Source organism: Schistocerca nitens, chromosome 3 (assembly GCF_023898315.1).
Source record: "Schistocerca nitens isolate TAMUIC-IGC-003100 chromosome 3, iqSchNite1.1, whole genome shotgun sequence".
Taxonomy (NCBI): Eukaryota; Metazoa; Arthropoda; class Insecta; order Orthoptera; family Acrididae; genus Schistocerca; species Schistocerca nitens.
The window spans coordinates 552,999,078-553,026,688 of NC_064616.1; the positions used below are offsets into that span (position 1 = coordinate 552,999,078).

The 27,611-nt window shown below is 41.9% G+C and overlaps 1 protein-coding gene across 2 annotated transcripts in view; it reads right to left on the reverse strand.

Moving 5' to 3' along the window:
• The window catches only part of LOC126248459 (tolloid-like protein 1), a 600,069-nt gene that overhangs the window by 198,871 nt on the left and 373,587 nt on the right, over positions 1-27,611 (reverse strand). For both annotated transcript variants that reach the window (XM_049949462.1, XM_049949461.1), the window contains exons 5-6: positions 12,987-13,093; positions 3,097-3,232 (exon numbers count right to left, since the gene is read on the reverse strand). In XM_049949462.1, coding sequence (XP_049805419.1) covers positions 3,097-3,232; positions 12,987-13,093 — 243 coding nt within the window. The remainder of the gene's footprint in view (positions 1-3,096; positions 3,233-12,986; positions 13,094-27,611) is intronic.

The following is a 27,611-nucleotide window of genomic DNA, read 5'->3' on the forward strand; positions in this document are numbered from 1 at the left end:
ACGCTGTCCGCACCTACTCAAACAGAACACCTTGCATGGTGCAGACGTGAAGTAGAGCATCAGACGATAGGCTGAACACCAAAGGAGGACGGCCAGGTTAGGTGCATGCAGGGGTTGGAGCACCAGTGACAAGACAGGGCAACTAGAGCCGCCTCTTTTAGGTGCAGACTGCAGATGGAGCACCTGACATGGTGCGGACAAAACTCGGAGTTCCTAGCTACATTCAGACATAAATACTGGACCTGAGCTACCCAAGGACCAGTCTCAGGGAGAACCTGAACAAGACAGCGAGTCACACCATAGAAATACACTCCTGGAAATGGAAAAAAGAACACATTGACACCGGTGTGTCAGACCCACCATACTTGCTTCCGACACTGCGAGAGGGCTGTACAAGCAATGATCACACGCACGGCACAGCGGACACACCAGGAACCGCGGTGTTGGCCGTCGAATGGCGCTAGCTGCGCAGCATTTGTGCACCGCCGCCGTCAGTGTCAGCCAGTTTGCCGTGGCATACGGAGCTCCATCGCAGTCTTTAACACTGGTAGCATGCCGCGACAGCGTGGACGTGAACCGTATGTGCAGTTGACGGACTTTGAGCGAGGGCGTATAGTGGGTATGCGGGAGGCCGGGTGGACGTACCGCCGAATTGCTCAACACGTGGGGCGTGAGGTCTCCACAGTACATCGATGTTGTCGCCAGTGGTCGGCGGAAGGTGCACGTGCCCGTCGACCTGGGACCGGACCGCAGCGACGCACGGATGCACGCCAAGACCGTAGGATCCTACGCAGTGCCGTAGGGGACCGCACCGCCACTTCCCAGCAAATTAGGGACACTGTTGCTCCTGGGGTATCGGCGAGGACCATTCGCAACCGTCTCCATGAAGCTGGGCTACGGTCCCGCACACCGTTAGGCCGTCTTCCGCTCACGCCCCAACATCGTGCAGCCCGCCTCCAGTGGTGTCGCGACAGGCGTGAATGGAGGGACGAATGGAGACGTGTCGTCTTCAGCGATGAGAGTCGCTTCTGCCTTGGTGCCAATGATGGTCGTATGCGTGTTTGGCGCCGTGCAGGTGAGCGCCACAATCAGGACTGCATACGAGCGAGGCACACAGGGCCAACACCCGGCATCATGGTGTGGGGAGCGATCTCCTACACTGGCCGTACACCACTGGTGATCGTCGAGGGGACACTGAATAGTGCACGGTACATCCAAACCGTCATCGAACCCATCGTTCTACCATTCCTAGACCGGCAAGGGAACTTGCTGTTCCAACAGGACAATGCACGTCCGCATGTATCCCGTGCCACCCAGCGTGCTCTAGAAGGTGTAAGTCAACTATCCTGGCCAGCAAGATCTCCGGATCTGTCCCCCATTGAGCATGTTTGGGACTGGATGAAGCGTCGTCTCACGCGGTCTGCACGTCCAGCACGAACGCTGGTCCAACTGAGGCGCCAGGTGGAAATGGCATGGCAAGCCGTTCCACAGGACTACATCCAGCATCTCTACGATCGTCTCCATGGGAGAATAGCAGCCTGCATTGCTGCGAAAGGTGGATATACACTGTACTAGTGCCGACATTGTGCATGCTCTGTTGCCTGTGTCTATGTGCCTGTGGTTCTGTCAGTGTGATCATGTGATGTATCTGACCCCAGGAATGTGTCAATAAAGTTTCCCCTTCCTGGGACAATGAATTCACGGTGTTCTTATTTCAATTTCCAGGAGTGTATCATGTGAAAATGACATGACCAACACGCAGGAGATCCAATTATTCAACATTTCAACATTTCGCTGGGAAAGCTTGAAGAATTATAACAATTTTTCGTTGATTTGATGAGATCGGAATGAGAGACACTCTCTTGAAGACCAAAGCTGATGAGTTGGTCTGTAAGAGCAACTACAGCTGAAGACTAACTTTGAGACAGTATGGTGACTGAAATGGATCCTGCCAGCAGACCTATCTATCAACAAATTGAGAGCACATTTTAGATTGGATCAACTGTAGCTTATAAGAACCTAAATTAGAATCTCTGGGTTACAAAATTCTGCAATCATTTGTGCTGCAGGCATTATTGTGTTCTGGCAACAAGTGATAGAAAAGTTCAATTTCAGGTAGTCAAAAGAAGTATCTTATTTCATAACTATTGATGAAACACGGTCATAACAATTTCTTCTATTAGCAAAATAGGATTCATTTGTTTGGGGCTTTCAAGAGCAGCCCTGGCTACTGGTAGTGAAAAGAGCACAAAAATTTGGGAAATGAATGCTGTGTAATTATTTGTTCTGCCAGTACTCGTTGTCCAATGGGCATAATATTTTGTCAAGCAACCCAGTCGACATCACCAGCTGTGTTAACAAACTGACCTCGTGGGACGTTTAGTTGAATTATATCCCTCCTCCCACATCTCTGGAGTGGGGTTCTATACACTATTTGCGTCCAAACATATGTGCCAGCTGAGTCAGTGGCGATGTTTGTGGTGGCAGCAGTGATGGTATCGACAGATCGGAAGTCATCTGCTGTGTTTGCTAACTACCTTATTCATCTCCTGTATTATACTGCGGGCTAGTTACCAGACTTTACTGAGAGTAAAGTAACGATTTAGAAGTTAGCCCAGTGCCGGCAGTAAATCTTTGGGACTTTCTGTCAATGACTATAGGGGGAGAAGCTAAAGAAATCACAACCCAGATCAAGATTGTGTAGGATTCTCCTCTGTCATGACAACACACCAGTTCAGTGTATGGTGTTAACAAAGGATTTCCTCACTCACCAATGCCCTTTGGAGCTCCATCTGATTTCTACATCGATGGTCAGTGATTTGAGACTCAATATGTGTAGTGCGTAGGTTCAGGACCTCCCGAAAGAAGCCTGTGATGAGGCCTTCATCAAATTGTTTGATCAGATGGTTTGGCGCACAGGAATTCAGGGGAACTCAAGGTATGAGACAGTCATTTGTAATACCCAGCTCATCAAAGCTCCTCCCTTGTAAAAATTATAGTTGTTATGTCTAAAGATTTTGTCCATGCCATGTTGTTTATAAACTTTCTGTGAATTTTTAATGAAATTAAGTAGTTAAAAATGCAGAGCATACTTACGTGGACACTTGTAAAGCAAATTTGTCTGTGCGATATCTCCTGCGCTAAGACGAATTCTTTGTCCAATTTCTGGTCGTTTTTTTGGATATGATTCACCAAGGGGTGTTATGGGATATATGGTGTCCAAATATGTACCCTAAAAGACAAAAGGTAAACGTCCGTTAAGTCATATTAACACTGTATTTTAACACTGTGCGTCAAATGAAAAATACATACATTATTTTTTTAATTCAAGCTATACCTTTTTGCTGGATCAGACATGGTAATTTGGATTTAATATTTTGATAACATTTTGTGATAACTTGTTATATTCATGTTTACACTCCTGAAATGGTTTTTTGGAACTTTAAATAAAAAAAAACAGTACGCAAATACTACTTTCAATAACTTCTTGTCAGATTATTGAAGCACTGCTTGAAAACCAGCTGCACCTAACGGCAAATATGCTTCCTGCTTATAATTACAGAAATTTTAGACCAAGCAGCGTAAACACGAAAAGAAACATGCTCTACTTCTATATGTGAAATGGAATCAGAAAATTTTGTTCAAAGGAATGTAACATGCTGATTAAATATGGAAACACTGCTTGTAATGTTAACAAACTGAAATTCTAAAGATAGACTTCAAGGTGGCAAGGGAGTAAGTTGTCATATTCATCCTGAATTATATTTTATATTTGATATTAATTTATATTCTCTGAATATAAATGGTTCAAATGGCTCTGAGCACTATGGGACTCAATATCCGAGGTCATCAGTCCCCTAGAACTTAGAACTACTTAAACCTAACTAACCTAAGCACATCACACACATCCATGCCCGAGGCAGGATTCGAACCTGTGACCGTAGCGGTCGCGCGGTTCCAGACTGAAGCGCCTAGAACCGCTCGGCCACATCGGCCGCCTCTGAACATAAACACCATGTTTCTGATATGTACATATGGGGTTCAGAAACTATGATTTTTTTATAGACGACGATTTTTTTTTACTCAGCAGTTATTGGCCTCAAATATGTTTACATTCCTCATAGTGTGGTTTACATGATGTCTTTACTTTGGAATATTTGAGAAGCATTCACCTGAAAAAATGTTTTTTACACTAATAATGGTTAAAATTCACGCATAAATATGAAACACAGATTGTAGAAACACAGGACACCAAAAAATATAAATATTGCAGAAGGAAAAATTAACCCTATTGCTGTAAGTAATTAATGATTTTTGTGGAGTTTATGAACCAGCCTAGAACTCTCTATATCCACTGACAAATTCAGAAAGTAGCTGAAGAGTGCAACTGTTAAAAATAAGGCTGATAACAAAAATGTGAATAAATTGTATTGTTGAAACATAGCTATAATAAAAATAAACACACTTTCCCTCGGATTCTTATGTTTCATATTTGCTAAAAGAATAATTTTGAGTGTATTTAATTCTGTCACTATTTTTCTTAATACAGCAGCCACTTAAAAGCAACATTCTATTTCCAGTTATTTTTTATTACAGTATTATAGCATTTACGTACTAGCATTTCACATTGTCTCAACCACTGACACTAAGTTAACATTACACAAAGAATAAACATTGATATAATTGAACTCTTCCTTAAATAAATATATAACATTTATTTTGGTGTCTTTCTGCGATCATGAGGTACTCTGATTCTTTGTATCACATACTGCTTTCAAATTTGTAACACAGCTGTTGGAATACGTTTCACTTGTGATACGTTCTACCGCAACCCCTACTCACGAGTGAAAAATGTTTCTTATTTTCTAGAACACAAGGCATCCACATCTGTCACTACTAAATATATTGAATGGCAGCTCCACCTGGACCAAAAACTTTAAGTGAAATGATTTAGACCCTTAGGCCATTCTGAAGTGTTCATGACAATACAACGAAAGTCCTTCTGTCAGTAAGAATCTTCAGTTCAATGTTTCATTTGCTTATTGTCCTACATGAGCTAGCAAAGTGAAATTTCTATACATGCCGTATTTATTTTGGATATGGTTCCTCTTTGAAGTTCCACTTGAATAACGTTTTAGTATATTTTTAATTTACCGTGTATTTTTAACATTTTAAAAATATTTCGTATCACTTACACTATGTGATCAAAAATGTACGGACACCACAAAAAACATACGTTTTTTCATATTAGGTGCATTGTGTTGCCAGCTACTGCCACGTACTACATATCAGCGACCTCAGTAGTCATTAGACATCGTGAGAGAGCAGAACGGGGCACTTCGCGGAACTCAAGACGTTCGAACGTGGTTAGGTGACTGGGTGTCACTTCTGACATACGTCAGTACGCGAGATTTCCACACTCCTAAACATTCCAAGGTTCACTGTTTCCGATGTGATAGTGAAGCGGAAACGTGAAGGGACACGTACAGAACAAAAGCGTACAGGCCGACCCCATCTGTTGACTGACAGAGACCGCCGACAGTTGAAGAGGGTCGTAATGTGTAATAGGCAGACATCTATCCAGACCATCACAGAGGAATTCCAGACTGCATCAGGATACACTGCAAGTACTATGACAGTTAGTTGGGAAGTGATGGCTCTGAGCACTATGGGACTTAACATCTATGGTCATCAGTCCCTTAGAACTTAGAACTACTTAAACCTAACTAACCTAAGGACAGCACACAACACCCAGCCATCACGAGGCAGAGAAAATCCCTGACCCCGCCGGGAATCGAACCCGGGAACCCGGGCGTGGGCAGCGAGAACGCTACCGCACGACCACGAGATGCGGGCAGGTGGGAAGTGAGAAAATTTGAATTTCATGGTCGAGCGGCTGCTCATAAGCCACATATCACACCGGTAAATGCCCAACGACGCCTCGCTTGGTGTAAGGAGCGTAAACATTGGGCGATTGAACGGTGGAAAAACGTTCTGTGGGGTGACGAGTCACGGTACACAATGTGGCGTTCCGATGGCAGGGTGTGGATTTGGCCAATGCCCGATGAACGTCATCTGCCAACGTGTGTAGTGCCAACAGTAAAATTCGGAGGCGGTGGTGTTATGATGTGGTAGCGTGGGGGATTGCACCGCTTGTTGTTTTGCATGGCACTATCGCAGCACAGGGCTACACTGATGTTTTGAGCACCTTCTAGCTCCCCACTGTTAAAGAGCAGTTCGGGGATGGCGATTGCATCTTTCAATACGATCGAACACCGCCTGTGGCGGAGTGGTCACACGACAATAACATCCCTGTAATGGACTGGTCTGCACAGAGTCCTGGCCTGAATCCTATAGAACACTTTTGGGATGTTTTGGAATGCCGACTTCCTTCCAGGCCTCACCGACCGACATCAATATCTCTCCTCAGTGCAGCACTCCGTGAAGAATGGGCTGCCATTCGTCAAGAAACCTTCCAGCACCTGACTGAACGTATGCCTGCGAGAGTGGAAGCTGTCGTCAAGGCTAAGGGTGGGCCAACACCATATTGAATTCCAGCATTACCGATGGAGGGCGCCATGAATTTTAAGTCATTTTCGGCCAGGTGTCCGTATACTTTTGATCACATAGTATACGTCCACTGAACAAGTCAGTCAGCATCAATAATCAATTCTCTTTGTATTCCAGTGTCCTGTTTCAGTTCAATTATCGCCTATTTCAGTAGTGTTCCTTGCTTTTTCATTCAGTGAAGCCCCTTTCCATATAAAATACTCTTTCTCTGCCAATACAGTAAAGTGGATACCTAACAGAAGTCTATGTATTAGGACTGTGACTGGTCTAGTTCCTTTCATTTCATCAAAATCTGCGAAATTTCCATCATGTGTTCTATGAAATGTTCTACAATGGTCGTGGAATTTCTTTATGTTCTTTAGTATATGTACTTGTAAATGTTAGATATAAGACCTTAATTAATATGTCAATGTAAAATTTATACAGTTTTTGACTTTTTCCAGATCCTTGAGGACGATCTCTCTTAGGATCTGTGGAAGAAACATAAGCACATCAATTCCTACGCAAGGAAGTACCGGTATTACGTACTTTCATTTCTGTGATTTGTTCCAAATCCTGAAGGAACTCCTCGCTGTAAGTCTATGGAATGAAAAGCGTATATAACCTAATTTAGTCTCCAAAGAATTATGTCTGACTATTTTTGCTCATTTATTGAATGCTAAGCCGAAACTGGAAAGAAAGCGATGCCTGTTGAACGTCTGAACACAACCTTCAAAAAATACAGTTCGTTAAAGAACTGTCATTGCATTCCATCTGAATATTTTTTCCAGCAACGTACTGTATTCATCTGGAGGTAGACGTCGGTAACACAATTGGTGATTTCAGGAGCTTGTTCTATTACTTTGATTACGAACAGAAGTGACTTGTGGTCTTTCCCAGGCTTAAGAGATAGGAGTTTTTTTTTTTCAAATAATAGTCTACGTCTACAGTCATACTTTGTACATCACTATGATATGTATGGCTGAGTGTACTTTTATATACAATGTATTCACTTCACAAATGGTGTATAGAGAAATGATACGGTAGCTTATATGCCTCTGGGCGAGCTATAATTAGTCTAAGCTAGATTTCACTGATCCTCTAGGCCCAGTATACGGTGAGTTGAATAGCATTAACAAATTTCAACCTAAATGTAAACTCCAGGATTGTGCTAAGTAGGTTCTCGAGATATTCAGTAAGTCTTTCTTCAAGTAAATTCAGTTCAGATTTACCGGCAATCTTTCTGCAATCCCTTGAGAATGGAGCAAGCCCGAGACAGTTCCCATTTCCCTTCTCAGTCTATGCTTGATATGCACGTTAAACTGAGATAGTAACGATAAGACAGCTCCTGAGAGGGTCGAGATACACTATCAGGGAGGTTCTGATGAGCTAGAGAAAGCTTTGAACTATTTTGGCAATTTTCGTGTCTTACTGATGGCAAAATTAGCAATACAGGCGTAATCTTAACTCGCAGTGAAATGGCTGAAACATGTCACTACTTTTCGCAGTTGTTTCATTCTCGTTACGTAGTAATATGGCTGATCACCGAATTTAATACTTGCAGGACAGCTCTGCTTCAGGCATCGAAGAGGAAGGTAATTATAACCAAAGTATGGAAAACATTCCTCTGACATCAGGCTTTGGAGGCTACCTACTCCTGGCTGCTGTCAAAAATATAGATATTCATCCATACAGCTTCTTTTCAAAAGGTAGGTTTCTTAGTGCAATGCTGAAAGTTTAAGGTTTCCTTCAGTTGTCCTTGTATTTCTGAAAACTGCTGCCACATGAAGAGAAATATTCACTGAGGTGACAAGAAGTCACGGAACAGCGATATGCAAATATACAGATGACGGTAGTATCGCGTACACAAGGCAAGGTCTATAGACCTTGACACGAGATATAAAAATGCAGTGCAATGGCGAAGTTGTCAGTTGTACTCGGGTGATTCATGTGAAAATGTTCCCGACGTGATTATGGCCGCACGATGAGAATTAACAGACTTTGAACGCGGAATGGTAGTTGAAGCTAGACCCACGGGACACTCAATTTCGGAAATCGTTAGGGAATTCAATATTGCAGGATCCACAGTGAATACTTCTCACCACGGACAACGCGGTGGCCAGCGGCCTTCACTTAACGACCGAGAGCAGCAGTGTTAGCGTAGAGTTGTCAGTGAAAATAGACAAGAAACACTGCATGAAATAGCTGCAGAAATCAATGTGGGACGTACGACAAATGTATCCATTTGGACGTTGCGGCGAAATTTGGTGTTAATGGGCTATGCCAGCAGACAGCCGACGCGAGTACCTTTGCTAACAGCACATCGCCTGCAACGTCTCTCCTGGGCTTGAAACCATATCGATTGAACACTAGACGACTGGAAAACCGTAGCCTGGTTGTCTATTTGTGAGTGCTGACGGTAGTGTTAAAGTGGCGCGCAGACCCTACGAAGCCATGGACCCATGTTGTCAACAAAGCACTGTGCAACCTGGTTGTGGCTCCGTAATGGTGGGGGCTGTGTCTACATGGAATGGACTGGGTCCTCTGGTCAACCTGACCCTGTCATAGACTGGAAATTATTATGTTCGGCTACACGGTGAACATTTGCAGCCAATCATGTACTTGCTGTTACCAAAAAACGGTGGAATTTTTATGGATGACAATGCGCCATCTTATCGGGGCACAGTTGATCGCGATTGGCTTGAAAAACATTCTGGATAATTCGAATGAATGATTTGGTCACTCAGATGGCCCGACATGAATCGCATCGACCGTTTATGGGACATAAGCGAGAGATTAGTTCGTGCAAAAAGTCCTACACCGGCAACACTTTCGCAAACATAACACTTTCGCAAATATGGACGATCGACTGCTATAGAGGCAGCATGGCTCAGTATTTGGACAGGGGTCTTCCTACGACTTGTTGAGTCCATTCTACGTGAGTTGCTGCTCTACACCGAGCAAAAGGATGTCCGACACGATGTTAGGAGGTATTCCATGATTTCTGTCACCTCAGTGTACAACGCGGGTAAAATATGGGTAAAAGAGAGAACCGTTCCGTACCAATATGCTATACGAGGTCTATTTAAAAATTTCCGGAACATCCGTAATTTCGCGCCAATGGTGGGTTGGAGCAAAATGAGGGGGGCTTCCGTGCACGCGTCTGTGTTTAATGTGTGACTGTCGGAAGTTTCATTGTTATATGTCTGTTAGTTATTGTTAACTGCTGTATTGAGTAGAACGTTGCGAATTTCGAGATGGCACAGTTAGAGGAGCAACGCGGATGCATTAAATTTTGCGTGAAACTCAAGGAAACCTTTATAGAGACACAATAAATGACGCGGGAAGCCTACGGTGAAGAGTGCTTAAGTTATCAAGTCGTACTCGGTGTTACGAATGGTTCACGTGGTTTAAAAATGGCCGGATGGAAGTTAAAGAACACCCTCGTTCAGGACGGCATTCGATGTCTACCGCCGGCCGCGGTGGCCGTGCGGTTCTGGCGCTGCAGTCCGGAACCGCGGGACTGCTACGGTCGCAGGTTCGAATCCTGCCTCGGGCATGGGTGTATGTGATGTCCTTAGGTTAGTTAGGTTTAAGTAGTTCTAAGTTCTAGGGGACTTATGACCTAAGATGTTGAGTCCCATAGTGCTCAGAGCCATTTGAACCATTTGAACCGATGTCTACCGACGACGCCCATCTCAGGAATGCCAGTCGAAGACTGACTGTCGAGAGATTGAAGAAGAATGTAACATTTCAGTTGGATCATGTCATGAAATCCTCACACAGCCTCTTGGAATGCATTGTGTTACCGCCAAGTTCGTCCCACGGCACGATAACGCACCCGCCCTTTCGTTCCTGTTGGTGCGTGACTATTGCACAACAAACGAAATTACTGTGCTGCCTCATCTTCCGTACTCTCCAGACCTGGCCCCTGTGCACTTTTTTTATTTCCAAAGTTGAAAACCCCGTTGAAGGGACGAAGATTTGCAACGGTAGACGAGATAAAAGGAATTTCACAGACGGCGCTTCGCGCGATTCAGCAAGATGCATAATAAGATTACTTCCGGAAGAGGAAACGGCGTGGGGAGCTATATGTCAATCGTGGAGGAGAGTGTTTCGAAGGAAACCATGCACAATAAGTAAAAGATAAGCGCAAAAATAAATTGTGGACAAAGTTCCGGGATTTTTTGAGCAGTCCTCGTATTCCTGGGACAAATCAGTATTTCGAGTACTAAGACTTCAAAAAGAGCTTCTATTCGGCGAAAATCGCTGATTGTTTACTTATTGCCTTTCAGCTTTTATATGATGTCATTGATCGTTGACATTTGTCTTTGGAGGATAGCAATGTGTGTATTCCAAAGAACTAGGATGCAATATTCCATACATGTACAGTCGTAGACATGTCTCGTAAATGGGACCTGCGCCTCGCCATATAATAGTACATCGGTAATACAACAGGGGCGGCCGCAACAGAGGCAATGTCATATCCCGTCCTCACCCAAGACTGCAGTTGTGCCACAAGGCGTCGACGAGGTGTTAAACTATAATCTTTATTCTACCACGATAATGTTGTATTCATTTGGATACACAACGTAACACTAGTTTCTTCTGAGAGTGCTACTAGGAAGAGCAAGACATTTGCCGCTGTCCTAGGCTGTGGTCACTGCTGACAGATCTAACAGTTCGTAGCAGCTATTATCGCTGAAGATACTGCATGGAGTACAACGCCATTATGGCTGTTTATGTTTGGTATGACGCATTAATATTCTTTCTGGACATGACAGTGTTAAACGCACTGGTCAAAAGAGTTAGGGACCAGCAACAATATCATTCTTCATCTTGGGCAGTACGTTGTGTGAGGACATCTTGGGGTACAATCTATATATATTACTGTAGGAAGAAGAGGGAACCCGGTGTACTCAGATCAGAAAGTCAACTAGTTATGAGTACGATAACAGGGGTGTTGTTTAAGTGCAGGGCCTTGAGGAGGCATCGAAATTTCGCTTACAACACAAGTAAAGAGAGTACAGTGTCTCATTAACGAATTCACTGTAATCAGAGGCATTGGGGGCCATTGACTTGTGAGAGCCAGGAGAGTCAAAGCATGATATAGCAAATGGAAGTGGAATGTCCTGAAGTATAGTTTCACGCCTACAGTCGCTTTCAAACAACTGAATATGTTCGAAATTTGGGGTTAGGTACCCAAAAACACATATATTTTTCGCTTACAACCAGTCGCAATATGTGGCTGAAGATAGCTCAACAGCATCGAGCTTTTCAAATTATCAACACAAATTATACGTAGTAACATTAATTGTGAAAACGACCTGCACACGCCCGTAGAATGTGTGAGATTAATATGGTAGCAAAGCCAACGCATTTACAGCTAGAGAAAGTGTAGGACAAAAAACATGCCTGTATTTACGTGCAGAGCACCCCCGTATCCTCGTGGCAGGCTGTTGCTGTGGCCAAGAATAAACACTGGCGGAGTTGACGATCTTTGACGACAATACTTGCGTCGATAGAGCAATGTTGGTGAATAACACGCTAGGAAATCACCCGATAGTCTTCGTCTGCATCCACCGTGGGAACGACCTTCCGCACCTTGAAATACTTAATTTTTCTGGAGTAGCAGTAATGTTCGATAGTTTTGAATGGAGTGTTTTAAATTTTAAGTAAACCTCACGTAAATGCTATATGATTAGATTCATGACACGCATTTAACGCATAAGAGAATTTTTCGGATTGCTCGATGCGCAGTACGAAGTTTCTACTGGTAATCTTATTTCCGACAACTACCTGCTCATACTTTTTGTTCGACAGGGCATTAGATGACAACTGTCAATGTCATGAATAAGTGCTGCAGAGGTTCCCAAACTGACAAGTGTAAGGACAATTTTTTTTACTTTTCTTGTGAGTTGCTGTAGTGTAACCGTTGTCGAGATTTCCCGAACTGATCGAAATGGACTGCTGTCTTCAACTAACTGCACTATGCGTCCGAAAGAACTGCAGGAATGAAGGAGCAGAACTAAATATGAACCATCGCTATGCGCAAGCATCCGTTTTTCTTCATTTGTCCAAACCCGCGACCTGGGAATGCTAAAAAACAGGAAGCAATGTTATTGACATATACGGCAAAAGGCAACCACCAGGAAGAATTTCCTGACGGTCGGTACATATTTGGGAGTCGTAGAGATGTAAAACTAGAGTTCACTAGTCTCTAGTATTAGAAGTGTAGCTTATCCAAGATACGTTGCTTGTTTCTCTGGTAGTACGTTGATTATGTACAACGTTCTCAGCGTATCTCTCTCATATAGAAATGATAGAATCTCAAATTAGTAATCGTGGCAGTATTCCACAAGCTAAGTAAACTATAAGAGGATGGAAACACCTAAAATGTGTAAAATAATTCTGGTTATCGTTCATCCTTTACTTACCCTAGAGAATGTATTCCTCGCATAATGCATAATGGAATCGTAGTCATATGGCAGTCCAAGAGAATTCACTTCTTCTTCCGTCAGCTTATTGAAATTATATTCTTGCCCTAGGGAAAAGAAATTGGAGGATTTCAATTTGTAAATAATAGTGAGTTATTCGAAATAGATTAAAATTAGATTAGACTGATAATTTCGTACTATTTCTGCAAATATTTAGCTAATGTTCTGTACAGTAAAAAGTGAGCTAGACCTTAATGTCGAATTGCAGCACTCAGATTATACTACAGAATCGTAAACAGAAGTAATTTTTAAATGGAATTTTGTCCAGAGACTTTAAACTAAACGTTCTCTCTCGTTTTTCATTTGAAAATTATAAAATAACTTTTGTTTTCAGTGAGTGAATATATGTGGTAAATGCAATCTATGATGTAACAGTTTATGGGGGTCAGGTCATGTTATGATGATCTGACAATACAACAGTTTCTTGATGTATGTTTAATTTAGTAGAAGCACTATTACATAAGCTACATTTCAAATTTTTGTATCAGTGCAGTATTTCCCACGCCGTTTATCGTAGTACAGTGGTATCTATAAATTACAATATGCCACAGTGGTAATAACAGGGATAAAACCTAAAAAGGTCCCGGAATTAGCTTCGCTTATAAACGGTAACAATGCACGAGACACAGAAAGCTTACAAAAACCAGTTGCCAACAGCAGTGAAATTCTGAACTCTGATTGGATTGTATGTTTAAAACATAGGTTGAACGCTGGTTGTGGTGGCGTGTTTACAGCCATAAAAATGCGATAATATCTAATGGAATTAGTACGGATTCAGGGTGCAAAATATGCCGCAGGAGAAGTTGTATCGGAAAATAGAGAAAGCAGCTACTTCGGTGGGTAGCAGAGTACTTGTGGAATGCACTTCCTTTCGTTTTTTTTTTTTTTTTTTTTTTTTTTAGGCTAAGCTGTTGTTTGAGGTGCTCTAATGAAAACTCGTCAGTCGACAAGCAAACAGCGAAATCAGACCAGGTGGTTCAGAGTACAGACACTTCGATTGTCGAGAATTTATCAGCAAATTAATGAAGTACTCGTAACGAGGTTCTCGAATTTATTGTTCTCTAGCAAATTTGTCACGACAAAATTATTCTCGGGACCGCAAGCTGGCTGAAACAGGAAACAGAAAGCTCTGAAATACTTAGCAAGTCATGGAAAGTATAAAGACAGATCAGACGCCATAGCAGGAGGAGTGTAAATTGCACTCAACAAAAATACTGTTTCTAACGAGATAGATTTTGAGTGCGACTGTGAATTTATCTGGACGCGTATAGCACGTCTAAGGGAAATCAAGTTAATTCTTAGATGTTTTTACCGGCTACCTGATATCAACGTGGCAGTTTTAGAGTCAAGCAAAGAAAGTTTACACTCGCTGTCTTTGCGAGTGGAAAAGGAAGGGGAATGACTAGTAGTGGTACAACGTACCCTCCACCACGCATCGTTTGAGGGGAAACCTGGAGAATATTTCGCGTAAATTTCCTGGTCGTCTTGCACTAGGCGGATATCTCAATTTACCAGCTACAGACTAGGAAATTCAAGTGATTAGTGCGTGTAGCAGGGACAGGAAGTCATGTGAATATTGTTGTAAGTGCCTAATCCGAAAATTATCTTATTCTAAAAAGCGACTCGTGAAGGTAACATCTTAGATCTGCTGGTGACAAACAGACATGAACTTTCCGACTCAGTTGGCGTAGAACAGGGAATCAGTGATCATAAGGCCGATACAGCATCACTGAATACGGTTGTAAATAGGAATACAAAAACGGAAGGGAGATATTTCTCCTTAGCAAGAGCGACAATGAACGGATTTCACATTATTCGAGCGGTCGGCATGAAAATTTCATCCCCAGCATTAACAACGTTGATTATCGATGGATAAAGTTCAAGAGCATTTACGAGGGTGGTTTGAAAAGTTCTCGGAATTACCACGAGGGTCAGCGCTAGAGCAACGAGTTGTTCACGTGCTATTCATTGAACTGTTGTCTGTTAATATGTGCCACGTCAGTGCTCGTGGAAGATAGCTATGGCGGTGACATAGCTCTGTTGTTCCCGCGTAGTGATTTGCGTAGATGGAAAAAATCGAGATTCGAGCAGTGAATGAAGTACTTCGTAAAGAAAGGTATGAATGCAGAGGACATTCACACCGATTTCTGGGACACACTGGGGAACTCTGCTCCTTCGTATTCAACTGTTGCCAAGTGGACAAATGAATTTAAATTTGGTCGGGAGAGCTTAGATGATGATCCGCGCAGTGGTCGCCCAAGACGTGTCACTACTCCAGAAATCATTGCAGAAGTGCACGAAATGGTCATGGAGGATCGCCGATTGAAAGTGTGTGAAATTGCTCACGCTTGCCAGATGTCATCTGAAAGGGCATATCACATTTAAACTGAAGAATTAGAAATGAAAAAAAGAATATCTGCAAGATGGGTGCCATGACTCTTGACGCTGGAACGAAACATGAGAATGGACATATCGGAACAATGTTTGGCCCGTTTCAGGAGAAACGAACAAGATTTTTTGCGCTGGTTTGTGACCACAGATGAGATTTGGGTGCACTACTATACCCCAGACGCAAAACAACAGTCAAAGCAGTGGAAACATGCTGATTCTCCTCCACCAAAGAAAGAAAAGACAATTCCTCCAGTGGGAAAGGTCATGGCATCAGTGTTCTGGGATGCAAAGGGGATTCTGTTTGTAGATTATCTCCCCACTGGGCAGACAATTACTGGAGAATACTATGCCAACATCCTGGACAAATTGCAACAAAAGATACGCGAAGAAAAGCCAGGTTTAGCAAGTAAGAAAGTCATCTTCCATCAAGACAATGTGCGCCCGCACACATGTGCTGTCGCCATGGCAAAATTACACGAACTAAGGTATGAATTGTTGCCACACCCGCCTTATTTACCTGATATGGCTCCATAAAACTTACATCTCTTCCCAAAACTGAAGATTTTTGTTGGTGGACGAAGATTCACTTCAAACGAAGAATTGATAGCCAGACTTGACAAGTACACTCATGCTCATAAATTAAGGATAATGCTGATACATGGTGAAACAACGCTGTGGTGGGCGGTTTTCGGGTTTAAATCACCTCGGGGTATGACCATGCGGTGCATCTGGCCTGCGGTCGTCGCACAATGGCGCTGGCAGCAGCCCACATACGCAGAGGTATGTTGGTGCATGTCAGAGTACGGTGCAGCGTGTAGGTGTGCAGACGTTTTCAGACGTGCTAATGGTAACTGTGTATTGATAATGGCTGAAAGAACACATACCGATGACGTTATGAAGGGTAGAATACTAGAGCGACTGGAGGCTGGTCAAACGCTAGCACAGGCCCTCCGTGTGCCACAAAGTATCATCTCACTGGTTAGAATATTTATAACGATAGGTAGCAGTAAGAAGTGTTTTTTATAAAAAAAATTACGTAGAACTGATAAATTTAAATTTATCCACGTTATATGAAATGTTTTGAGGACTGGATTGTCAATTTATGAAATAATTTGTACTGCAATAGTCACTTTTTTGCTAATATGTCATTCGCATGAGGTGTTTCGGTAGCATTTCACCATCCTCAGGTACATTTGAGCTACATTTATATTATATTAATCCTAAGTGTGATTATGATCATTTTCTGTATATAACAGTGAGGATATATGTCGACAAACAATCCTGTACAGAAAAATAAATATACATTAGTGTTTACATTATGCGATTTGCATGCGTAGATCATTTATTTAGTGCATTCACAAACAGTTTTACTGGAAAATTAGTTATCTGGCACAAAGAGCACAGTGGAAAGCACACTAACATGTAAACATGTGTATGTGAAAATGTTAATTACGCTGTAAGGTGTTTGTCATTGTTCACTGTGACAGACAACTACATTTCCAGTAAAAATGCATACATAACCGCACTGGCACACACAGCAAATGAACATAATCACATTTCAGATTAATGTAATATAAATGTAACTGAAATGCACCTGATGAGGGTAGCACGCTACCGAAATGTGTCGTACTAATTGAATATTAGTAAAGAAGTGACTGAAGAACTATATTTTTTTCATAAACGAAAATATTACTGAAATAGCTTTTGGTGACAGATGAACCGATAAGTGCTGATGCTGACGAAGAAAAATATTGATACTTTTAGTACAAGAGCCAAAAAGTTTTACGCATTGTAAACTATCTCATTTCCAGTTTCATTTTGTAATATCAAGACAGAACATTTAAGGTCACCTGTGTTACGTGTAATTCGTGCTGTAAATAACGATAATGCGATATACGTTTACTAAGAAAACTTTAATATGAAAGTATGAAATATGAAATCAGGCACGGTAAAATGCAATCCGCTATAAAAATAATAACGTTTAACAGCGACATTTGACTGTCTTCCTTGATACGTAAACACTGCCTTTACTTCAGAATTGGATCTGAATTCGGCAGCCTTCTTTACTTAAGCGCTGAGTTCTGTAATACTGTTATCTCTTCCCATAATGTACCGGTATCCTACATCGTTGTCATTTGTTGTTCCTCATACATATGTAAAAAAACTGTACTTCATTGATCAAAATAGCTCTTTGAGACTTTTTGTGATTAAAACTCAATAATAACAACTATAAGTCCCAACGTTATCCGCGGTATGTGGATTACATAATTCCTCAACCAAATTATAATAATTTCTTCATGTACGGGTCAACAGGCTCAATGTGTCGTCTAAATGATGGAACCATTTTGACAACCATAGGCTATCAGTCTTATTCCTTTAATACACTATGCATATAAATTTCACTACTGGCCGGTTTCGGCCTTAGGTCATTATCAAATGTCTGCAGTATAATACCGAAAGTATAGTAAATAGGTAAGACATGACCATTAGACTTGCTGTTTCAATCCATTTTTAAATGTGACTCACACGTCACCAATATCATGCAAGTAATTTGTTGTTGTTGTGTTGTTGTGGTCTTCAGTCCTGAGACTGGTTTGATGCAGCTCTCCATGCTACTCTATCCTGTGCAAGCTTCTTCATCTGGCAGTACCTACTGCAGGCTACATCCTTCTGAATCTGCTTAGTGTATTCATCTCTTGGTCTCCCTCTACGATTTTTACCCTCCACGCTGCCCTCCAACACTAAATTGGTGATCCCTCGATGTCTCAGAACATGACCTACCAACCGATCCCTTCTTCTAGTCAAGTTGTGCCACAAGCTCCTCTTCTCCCCAATTCTATTCAACACCTCCTCATTAGTTATATGATATACCCTTCTAATCTTCAGCATTCTTCTGTAGCACCACATTCTCTTCTTGTCTGCCCGCATCTCGTGGTCGTGCGGTAGCGTTCTCGCTTCCCGCGCCCGGGTTCCCGGGTTCGATTCCCGGCGGGGTCAGGGATTTTCTCTGCCTCGTGATGGCTGGGTGTTGTGTGATGTCCTTAGGTTAGTTAGGTTTAAGTAGTTCTAAGTTATAGGGGACTGATGACCATAGATGTTAAGTCCCATAGTGCTCAGAGCCATTTGAACCATCTCTTCTTGTCTAAACTATTTATCGTCCACTTTTCACTTCCATACATGGCTACACTCCATACCAATACTTTCAGAAACGACTTCCTGACACTTATATCTATACATGATGTTAACAAATTTTTCTTCTTCAGAAACGCTTTCCTTGCCATTGCCAGTCTACATTTTATATCCTCTCTACTTCGACCATCGTCAGTTATTTTGCTCCCCAAATTACAAAACTCCTATACTACTTTAAGTGTCTCCTTTCCTGATCTAATTCCCTCAGCATCACCCGACTTAATTCAACTAAATTCCATTATCCTCGTTTTGCTTTTGTTGATGTTCATCTTATACCCTCCTTTCAAGACACTGTCCATTCCGTTCAACTGATCTTCCACGGCCTATGCTGTCTCTGACAGAATTACAATGTCATCGGCGAACCTCAAAGTTTTTATTTCTTCTCCATGGATTTTAATACCTACTCCGCACTTTTCTTTTGTTTCCTTTACTGCTTGCTCAATATACAGATTGAATAACATCGGGGATAGGGTACAACCCTGTCTCACTCCATTCCCTACCACTGCTTCCCTTTCATACCCCTCGACTGTTATAACTGCCATCTGCTTTCTGTACAAATTGTAAATAGCCTTTCGCTCCCTGTATTTTACCCCTGTTACCTTCAGAATTTGAAAGAGAGTATTCCAACCAACATTGTCAAAAGCTTTCTCTACGTCTACAAATGCTAGAAACGTAGGTTTGCCTTTCCTTAATCTTTCTTCTAAGATAAGTCGTAGGGTCAATATTGCCTCACGTGTTCCTACATTTCTACGGAATCCAAACTCATCTTCCCCGAGGTCGGCTTCTATCAGTTTTTCCATTCGTCTGTAAAGAATTCGCGTTAGTATTTTGCAACTGTGACTTATTAACCTGATAGTTCGGTAATTTTCACATCTGTCAACACCTGCTTTCTTTGGGATTGGAATTATTATATTCTTCTTGAAGTCTGAGGGTATTTCACCTGTCTCATACATCTTGCTCACCAGATGGTACAGTTTTGTCAGGACTGGCTCTCCCAAGGCTGTCAGTAGTTCTAATGGAATGTTGTCTACTCCGGGGGCCTTGTTTCGACTCAGGTCTTTCAGTGCTTTGTCAAACTCTTCACGCAGTATCATATCTCCCATTTCATCTTCATCTACATCCTCTTCCATTTCCATAAATTGTCCTCAAGTACATCACCCTTGTATAGACCATCTATACTCCTTCCACCTTTCTGCCTTCCCTTCTTTGCTTAGAATGTTTACGCTCCTTACACCAAGCGAGGCGTCGTTTGGTATTTACCGGCTTGACGTGTGGATTATGAGCAGTTGCTCGACCATGAAATCCAAATTTTCTCACCTCCCGCCTAACTGTCATAGTACTTGCAGTGGATCCTGAAATAGTTTGGAATTCCTGTGTGATGGTCTCGATAGATGTCTGCCTATTACATATTACGACCCTCTTCAACTGTCGGCGGTCTATGTCAGTCAACAGACCAGGTCGGCCTGTACGCTTTTTTGCTGCACGTTGCTCGTCACGTTTCCACTTCACTATCACATTGGAAACCGTGCACCTAGGGATGTTTAAAAGTGTTGAAATCTCGCGTACAGACGTATGACACAAGTGGCACCCAATCACCTCATCACATTAGAAGTTCATGAGCATCCCATTCTGCTCGCTCACGATGTCTAACGACTACACAGGTCGCTGATATGGAGTATCTAGCAGTAGGTGGCCGCACAATGCACCTGATATAGAAAACGTATTTTTTGGGTGTCTGCGGATACTTTTGAACACATAGTGTATTTTACCAGCCAATAAAACAAAAAGCTCAATCTTAGCCCAGTATTTCTACCATCCATTAAAACAAAACAGCCAATCACATCCCAGTACTTTACCAACCACTGAAATGAAAGAGCCATCTCAGTGTACCACAGAGCAGCAATCTTGGCCATGTTCGTAAGTTTCCAGATGATCTGAATTTTTTGCAGAAGTATTTATCAAAGGTTGTAACTTCCAGCATATCTGCATCTAAAATGGACAAACTTCTTCGTCAGCAAAACGCTCATGCGATGAACTTACAGGGCAAGCAGCACTTGTAACCATCCAAAGTTCGATCTCTGTACCATCCTTAGTGTACGGCACGATGCGTCCTCAAATTAAGAATCTCTACATTTAAATTAGTCTGTGAGGCTTGACAAGAATGCATCACAATCTTATTTCTACACACACACATCTCCATAAAAATTGAAGCCTAAAACATGATAGCGGACTCAAAAATAAGTGCTTTCATGTTATTTCCACGTGCAAATTGTTAAAAAACGCATGTGTCTAAAAATAACATACTAAGCAGGCGGCTGACACTTAATTTTTAGGCCTAAATGAGACAATGCACCAGAAAACCTCACCAGACTTATATCTGTAGAAAACAGATGAAATACTATACTATGGAGGCAAGCTCACAAACAACTAGGCAGTCTGTTACTGTAGGTTATCCGTTTTGAGGTGACTGCACTTTAATTAAAAAGAATTACATCAGACGCGTTTCGCTTTTATTTATAAAGCATCTTCCACGGTTGTTGGTGTTTATTTACACATTCTGCATCTTCCCTACTTGCTAGCAGTAGTTGGCGTAGGAAGGCTTCATTTCAGATTTGCACTTCGCAGTTTTTACCATTCTGCAGTATTTCCTACGCTGCATTATGCTTCACTTTCTTAAACCGCTTCTCATTCCGCACTGCCAACAGGCAGTCTGAATTACTATCAGCTACTGGGAGAATGCAATTAACGCCAGCCTAGGCCTAAGTGGGAACATGACCAAAAACGAACCGTAACAAGCACCAATTTAGGGGGAAGAAGAAAACACACACAATATTATTTTCACTTTAAGATGTCCATCAGACAGCATAGAATTGCTTTTTATTAGATTTGGTCTAAGCATATCAAGTTACATACAGTTTTCTAGGAGGGTTACAACATTTACTGGTCCGAATTGTGGTGCCAAGGCTCTCTAAAGGGTTTAGAGACTGCATTACCCACAGTATTACTGGAGATAATACGAAAATCTAATAGTGTTGCTTCAAAATGCTGGATGTAAAAGCACTCAACATCGCCAAAGACAAACGAACTGAGCGAGCACCATTTTAGGTAAGGAAGAATACCTTTTTATGACAACTTTATTAAGTTGTTGCACTTAAACTGTGTATTTTCGTAATACGCAAGCATACATTCATAATGCATGGAATAGATTACAAATGTAAACATGGCCAAAGACGGTGGTGAAACAAGTTTCAACACATGGGCTTGAAACTTCGATAGCTCTTTGCTGCGCCACAGATCTCTAATTGAAAACGAAAATTCGATCTTTCCACCAAAAGAAAATTATTTCTCAAAATATGTAAGATATCGACCACATAAGAAACATGGCGCTACCCCCGTAACTTGACTGTTGAATACATTAAAAAATACACCAGCTCACATATTTACACTACTGGCAAATCTTACGGGTTAAGATACACTGGTGATGACCAAAGTTCGATTATTTACCACACTTTTGAAGGCACAGTGGATCCTCAAACTAAATACTCCCCCATCGAAACTGTCTGTACTACTGGTCAAAATACTCGTTGTTCGCTTATTGGCACTAATGAAATAAATTATACGTTCGTTGACAAGCTTTGTTAAACGTGTGTACTATCCATTAAATATGTCAAAATATATAAACACTGGTTCCGTAACGTGACAAAACGCACATGGACGCTACAGTTGACTCGAGTTACAGCTTAAGGTACACTTATCAATGAGAACAGTTTGATATCTGAACCAATGTGAACAATATTATTCCAACGCCTAAATTTGTCAGAAAGTCGTCTTAGCTAGATTAAAATCGATTTCAAAGTCAGCCAGTGAGCAACATGCTAAGTCGTTATCTTTCAGTGTAGAACATTTGTCATCTCCTGCTGCACAATGGAGACTAAATGACACATCACCCCACACATCGTCATTTTACGTTAAAATTAAAACAAAATGCTTTATACATTTTCATTTTGTAACAAATTGGAGCAATGGTGGTCAGATTATTTATTATAAATCAACTAAAACTGGTGAGAGCTATCTAAAACCGATGACAGCAACGTTATAACCAATTGTTTTCATACATCGCCGTATTACAAGAAATTGTAACAAAGTAGAGCAGTGATAGTCGGTTGGTATGGTGACTATAATTACCACAAATGCATGGTGATAGTATATGGACCATAGTCCGATAGCAGGTGTCGGCTACTGGATCTTAAACTCGTATTGTAAAACCAAGAGCTGACTCTGTATGTGCAGTGTATGTCAGTTATTGGATCTTGAAACTATATGGGAGCAAGGATGGTCAGTTTATGGCGTGTGGGGCAATGATGGTCAGTTTTCAGGGTTGGGTAATGATGGTCATTATAAAGGGTGACCGTCTTTACCCTTCTGTGGGTAATAATGGTCACTTTACAGGATTACCTCCATTACCTCCTCCCCCTCTAGGGAAAGGACGGTAAGTTTAGATGATGACCACCATTACCTCCTGTAGGCCATGTTTGGCAGTCTACATGGGGACTACTGTTTGTTATCCCATACGCAGAAGGGGGCAATGATGGTCAGTTTACATTGTGAGGCAGTATTGCTGCAAGACTAACAAACTGCCCTCTCTTATTCGTATTCCATGCATTATAAATGTCTCGTTGCGTATTACGAAAATGTACAGTGTAAGTGAAACAACTTGATAAAGATGTCATCAAATTGTCTTCTTCCCTCCCTAAAATGGTGCTTGCTCAGTTCGTTTGTCATTGGCGATGTTGTGAGCTTTTACATCCTGTATTTTTCAGCAGCACAATTAGATCTTGGTATTAGGTAGTAGTTGATTGTGGATAATACAGACTGCAATTTTTTAGAGAGCCTTGGCATCATAGTACGGACCAGTAAATGTAGCTGCCCTCCTAGAAAAATGTACACAGCTCGATTATGCTTAGACGAAAAGCAATAAAAGGAAATATTTTCCTGTCTGATGGAATATTTAAACGTGGAAATAACATTGTGAAACTCGACTTATACATTGTGTGTGTTGTCTTCTTCCCCCTAAATTGATACCTGTTCAGGTTTGTTTTTGTTCATATTCTCACTTAGGCCTACGATGATGTTATTATATTCTTCCAGTAGCTGACAGTAATTCAGACTGTCTATATGTCTGTGTGCTTGCCTGATCGGTATATTTCTTCAGTTTTCTGCAGATATAAGCCTAGTGAGGTTTTTCTGATGAATTGCCACATTTAGACCTAAAAATTAAGTGTCAGCTCCGTCTTTAAACAGGTCCGTTTTTCAATAATTTAGATGTGGAAATAATATGGAAACATTTATTTTTGGGAGTTCACTGTCATGTTTAAGGCATCAATTTTCGTGGCCACCTGTGTATGTGTGTGTGTGTGTGTTTTTTCTGTAGAAGAAAAATGCAGATATGCCGGAAGTATTTTTGCACATGACGCAAAAGATTCAGATCATTTGGATACTTATGAACATGGTCAAGACGGGCTGCTCTGGGGTACACTGGGAGTGGCTGTTTCATTTCAGTGGTTGGTAAAGCATTGGGTTGTGATTGGCTGTTTCTTCTTAATGACTGGAAAAATACTGGACTGAGTCTGGGTGTTTCGTTACATTGGCTGATGAAATACTGGGATGTGATTCGCTGTTTCATGTCAGTGGCAGGTAAAATACTGGACTGTGATTAGAGGAGAGGAGCGTGGCTTATCGCTATCTTGGATTGTGACATCAGAGGGGGCGTGCCCTTCATCCACTACAGTCTGAGCTTACACCTGTAACAGTCCGAGGAACGGCGTGTGTGCATATTTGGCCCAGAGCTGCCACAGCATTCCTGCTACAGAGTACATCATATCTAATAAGCTCGATCTCAATGGGACGTTAGATTCTACCCTTCCTTATTTCTTTTTTAACCCTTTGGCGAATATCATCAGTGCCCACCATTCTACTTTGAATATTTTGGACCTCTTTTGTAGATCGATTCTGTTCCAGTTCAATATTTGTCTCCCTGCTGTAAGTGATATGCTGCCTACCGTCAGTTGCTCCAATATAGAAATTAGTTTCGCGTCGTAACTTAGTTTATATGATGCAGCAACACATATCACTATTGGTAAGGAAGACTTCATGAACACTGGCTAGTGTGACAATGACTGCCATCTAGAGACTCTCAACCACTGTAGGTTGTGCCATAAAATACAGATTTAATAAGCCGAGAAAAATTATAATTCCTGAAGAATTGCGCTCAAGTCTAAGAAAGCGAGTCTGGCTATTTGTCAATATCACTACAATTTACAAACTCAGAACTAAATATGATCATAGAATGGGTATCTTCGCAAGTACCCCTCAAATAAGTAAGAGATGAAAGTACAACTTACAGATGTCAAAGGACATCCTTAGCCTGCCAAGGCTTGTGATTTACATTAGACGGTACCAGTTTCAAATTTAAAGGCTTCTGTATCTCATTACAAAAGCTTGCAAACATGACCCTGCTAACATGGGCACTGCTTTGCAGTATTCATCACATTGCATTCAGAGACAAAAAAAAATCCAAGGCTAAAACGCAATGAAATACAGTCTGCATATGGGCGGAAAAAGATTATGTACACCAACAATGAAATGTTGTGGGATGGGGACTTGACTTAATGAAGGATTCCTAGGTTTACGGAACGTGGGAATCCAACAAAATATCTGCTCAATAGGTGAGTAGCATAACCTCTCGAGAAATACTGATCGAAGCTTGTTCAGCTACTCTTCTAAGTTTTCTAGTGGGCCGCCATCGTCGTGATTAGATTCTCTGTCCATTGAAGCGAAGGTCCGTAGTTCGATTCCCAGAAAATACTTCAGTCGTTTCTGTCATGGGAATATCTGAAACAGGGTTCTATTAGCCTTTTGACCCCATATGAGAAGCTTCTTTAATAAACAGGTAGCGGCATTAACAGGGAAGTTGCCCAATTGGTGTGAAATCGAAAGGCTCAGTCAGGCTGGGAGCATCACGAGGTTTATTTAGTTCTCTAGAATTTGTAGATGGAGATTATTATGCAAGAGTAGTTCTGTTCTCAGATTTGAGTAAGTAAAGTTAACATTTCGGCCGGAATTTAGGTTATTATTCCATAGAATCACACTGAACCACTCCTGAACTACCCTTACTTAGCGTGTGGGTGATTCACTATCCTGTTGATGGTAGTTGAATTCTGCGAATTGTCTGCAAGCAGCCCCTTGAAGCAACTGTCATGAGCTGATCAGCATAGGACGATCAACGTGCACAGTACATCCTACAATAAAAATGTTACATTACAGGTTGATTCCGTGATGATATTAAAACTTTCAAAGATGACAGGGGCCAGTAGATGTTTCATTTTGAGGTAAAGGATCCCCGTTCTGGAAATGACCGAGTCGAAAGTTATAAGAGAAAACCCTTCTGATACCTTTGACAGTGGAATGCACATACTGGTACTGATGTTGCTAATATTGTGGGGTAGGCAACCCCAACGAGCATTAAGAGGTTGCAGATGGCGTACTTTGTACTTACATGAGCAATTCTGGTGTACTATGTCTATACTTTTTAGCAGAGTGCAGTCTGCGTTTACAAGTTGAAGTGCTAAAGTCTATCAGCCCTAACCAAATGGAGTTGTACCTAGTGGCGGAAGTTGCAGACATGACTTTTGTGTACTGGCAAACAAATGGAAGCAGCAGAGAAGCGGAGAGGTTCTAAAGGATCAGATATCCGGGTAGAAGACATAATGCTCATATCATGTTTCCAAGACTGTCCCAACAATTAAGTGGGACAGGGGAAATGGTACCACAGTAATACAACCGAGGAGGACGACGAACTACACGGATTCCCAATTTAGAAGATGCAGTGTTTGCCCGAGTGGATGAGGCGCCAGCAACCAGCACTCGATTAGTTGCAAGTGAAATGAGTGTTTCACAGAGTACTGTGTGGCGAGTATAACGGAAAATGCAGCTACACTCCTGCCATTCACAGGAAGTGCATGCTTTGACATCTGCTGATTCGGACCTCATGCTGTGTTCAGCTAATTGTTCTTGCAGCGATTTACAGATAATCTTCACTTTGCTGCCAATGTACCTTTTACGGATGAAGCCTACTTCACCACAGACGAAATGCTAAATAGTCATATTTGGGCCGATGAAATACTCACGCTACAGTTTTGAGAGCCATCTACTCATCCCCGCTTAAATGCAGCGGTGTACACAGTGTTTACCGGAGACCTACAACCCAGGTTCCTGGAATATATCCCACTTGTTATTCGTCAACTTGCGTGGTTCCTACATAATGGAGCCTCACCTCATTTTGGACTGATGGTCCTTGAACACTTGAATCAGAAGCTCTCTAAAAGGTGAGTAGGCAGAGGAGGTCCTGTTTCGTGGCCAGCACTTTCAGCGATCTCACCTCACTTGATTTTTCTTGTGAAGCCATGAGTTTTGTGTACGAGGTGTCTGTCGAGACTGAAGAGAATCTCCAGGCAAGAATTTTCGCTGCCTGCAACATGCTTCAAGCGGCAATGGGGATTTTAGAACGGATATGACAGAACTTTGTGCTATGATGCAATGCCTATGTTGATGTTGCGGAACGCTACTTTAAACGACTGTTGTAAATATAGTAGCTTGTGAAACCTGCGTCGGTAAATGGAATTCGTTATTGCTGTACTGTAGACCCAGAAATTTCGGTGTCTCTGACATCAAGTTACCTGCGCCGTTACTAGCCAATCAACAGAAGAAAGAAACTGTCCGGTATTGAGAAGTGTTCAGGGGGAATTCTGCACGTCATGATAAGAGTTCGGAATTTGGGGCACTTAATTTGAGGGCTGTGCGAGGCTAAAGGGAACTTGAGCGGATTTTCGCTTATACCATCGATTCGGTCTTTTCCGGACAATGGTCCCTTACCTCAGATTGGCAAATTTACCCTTCTCCATCACCCATGACAGTCTGTACCATCAT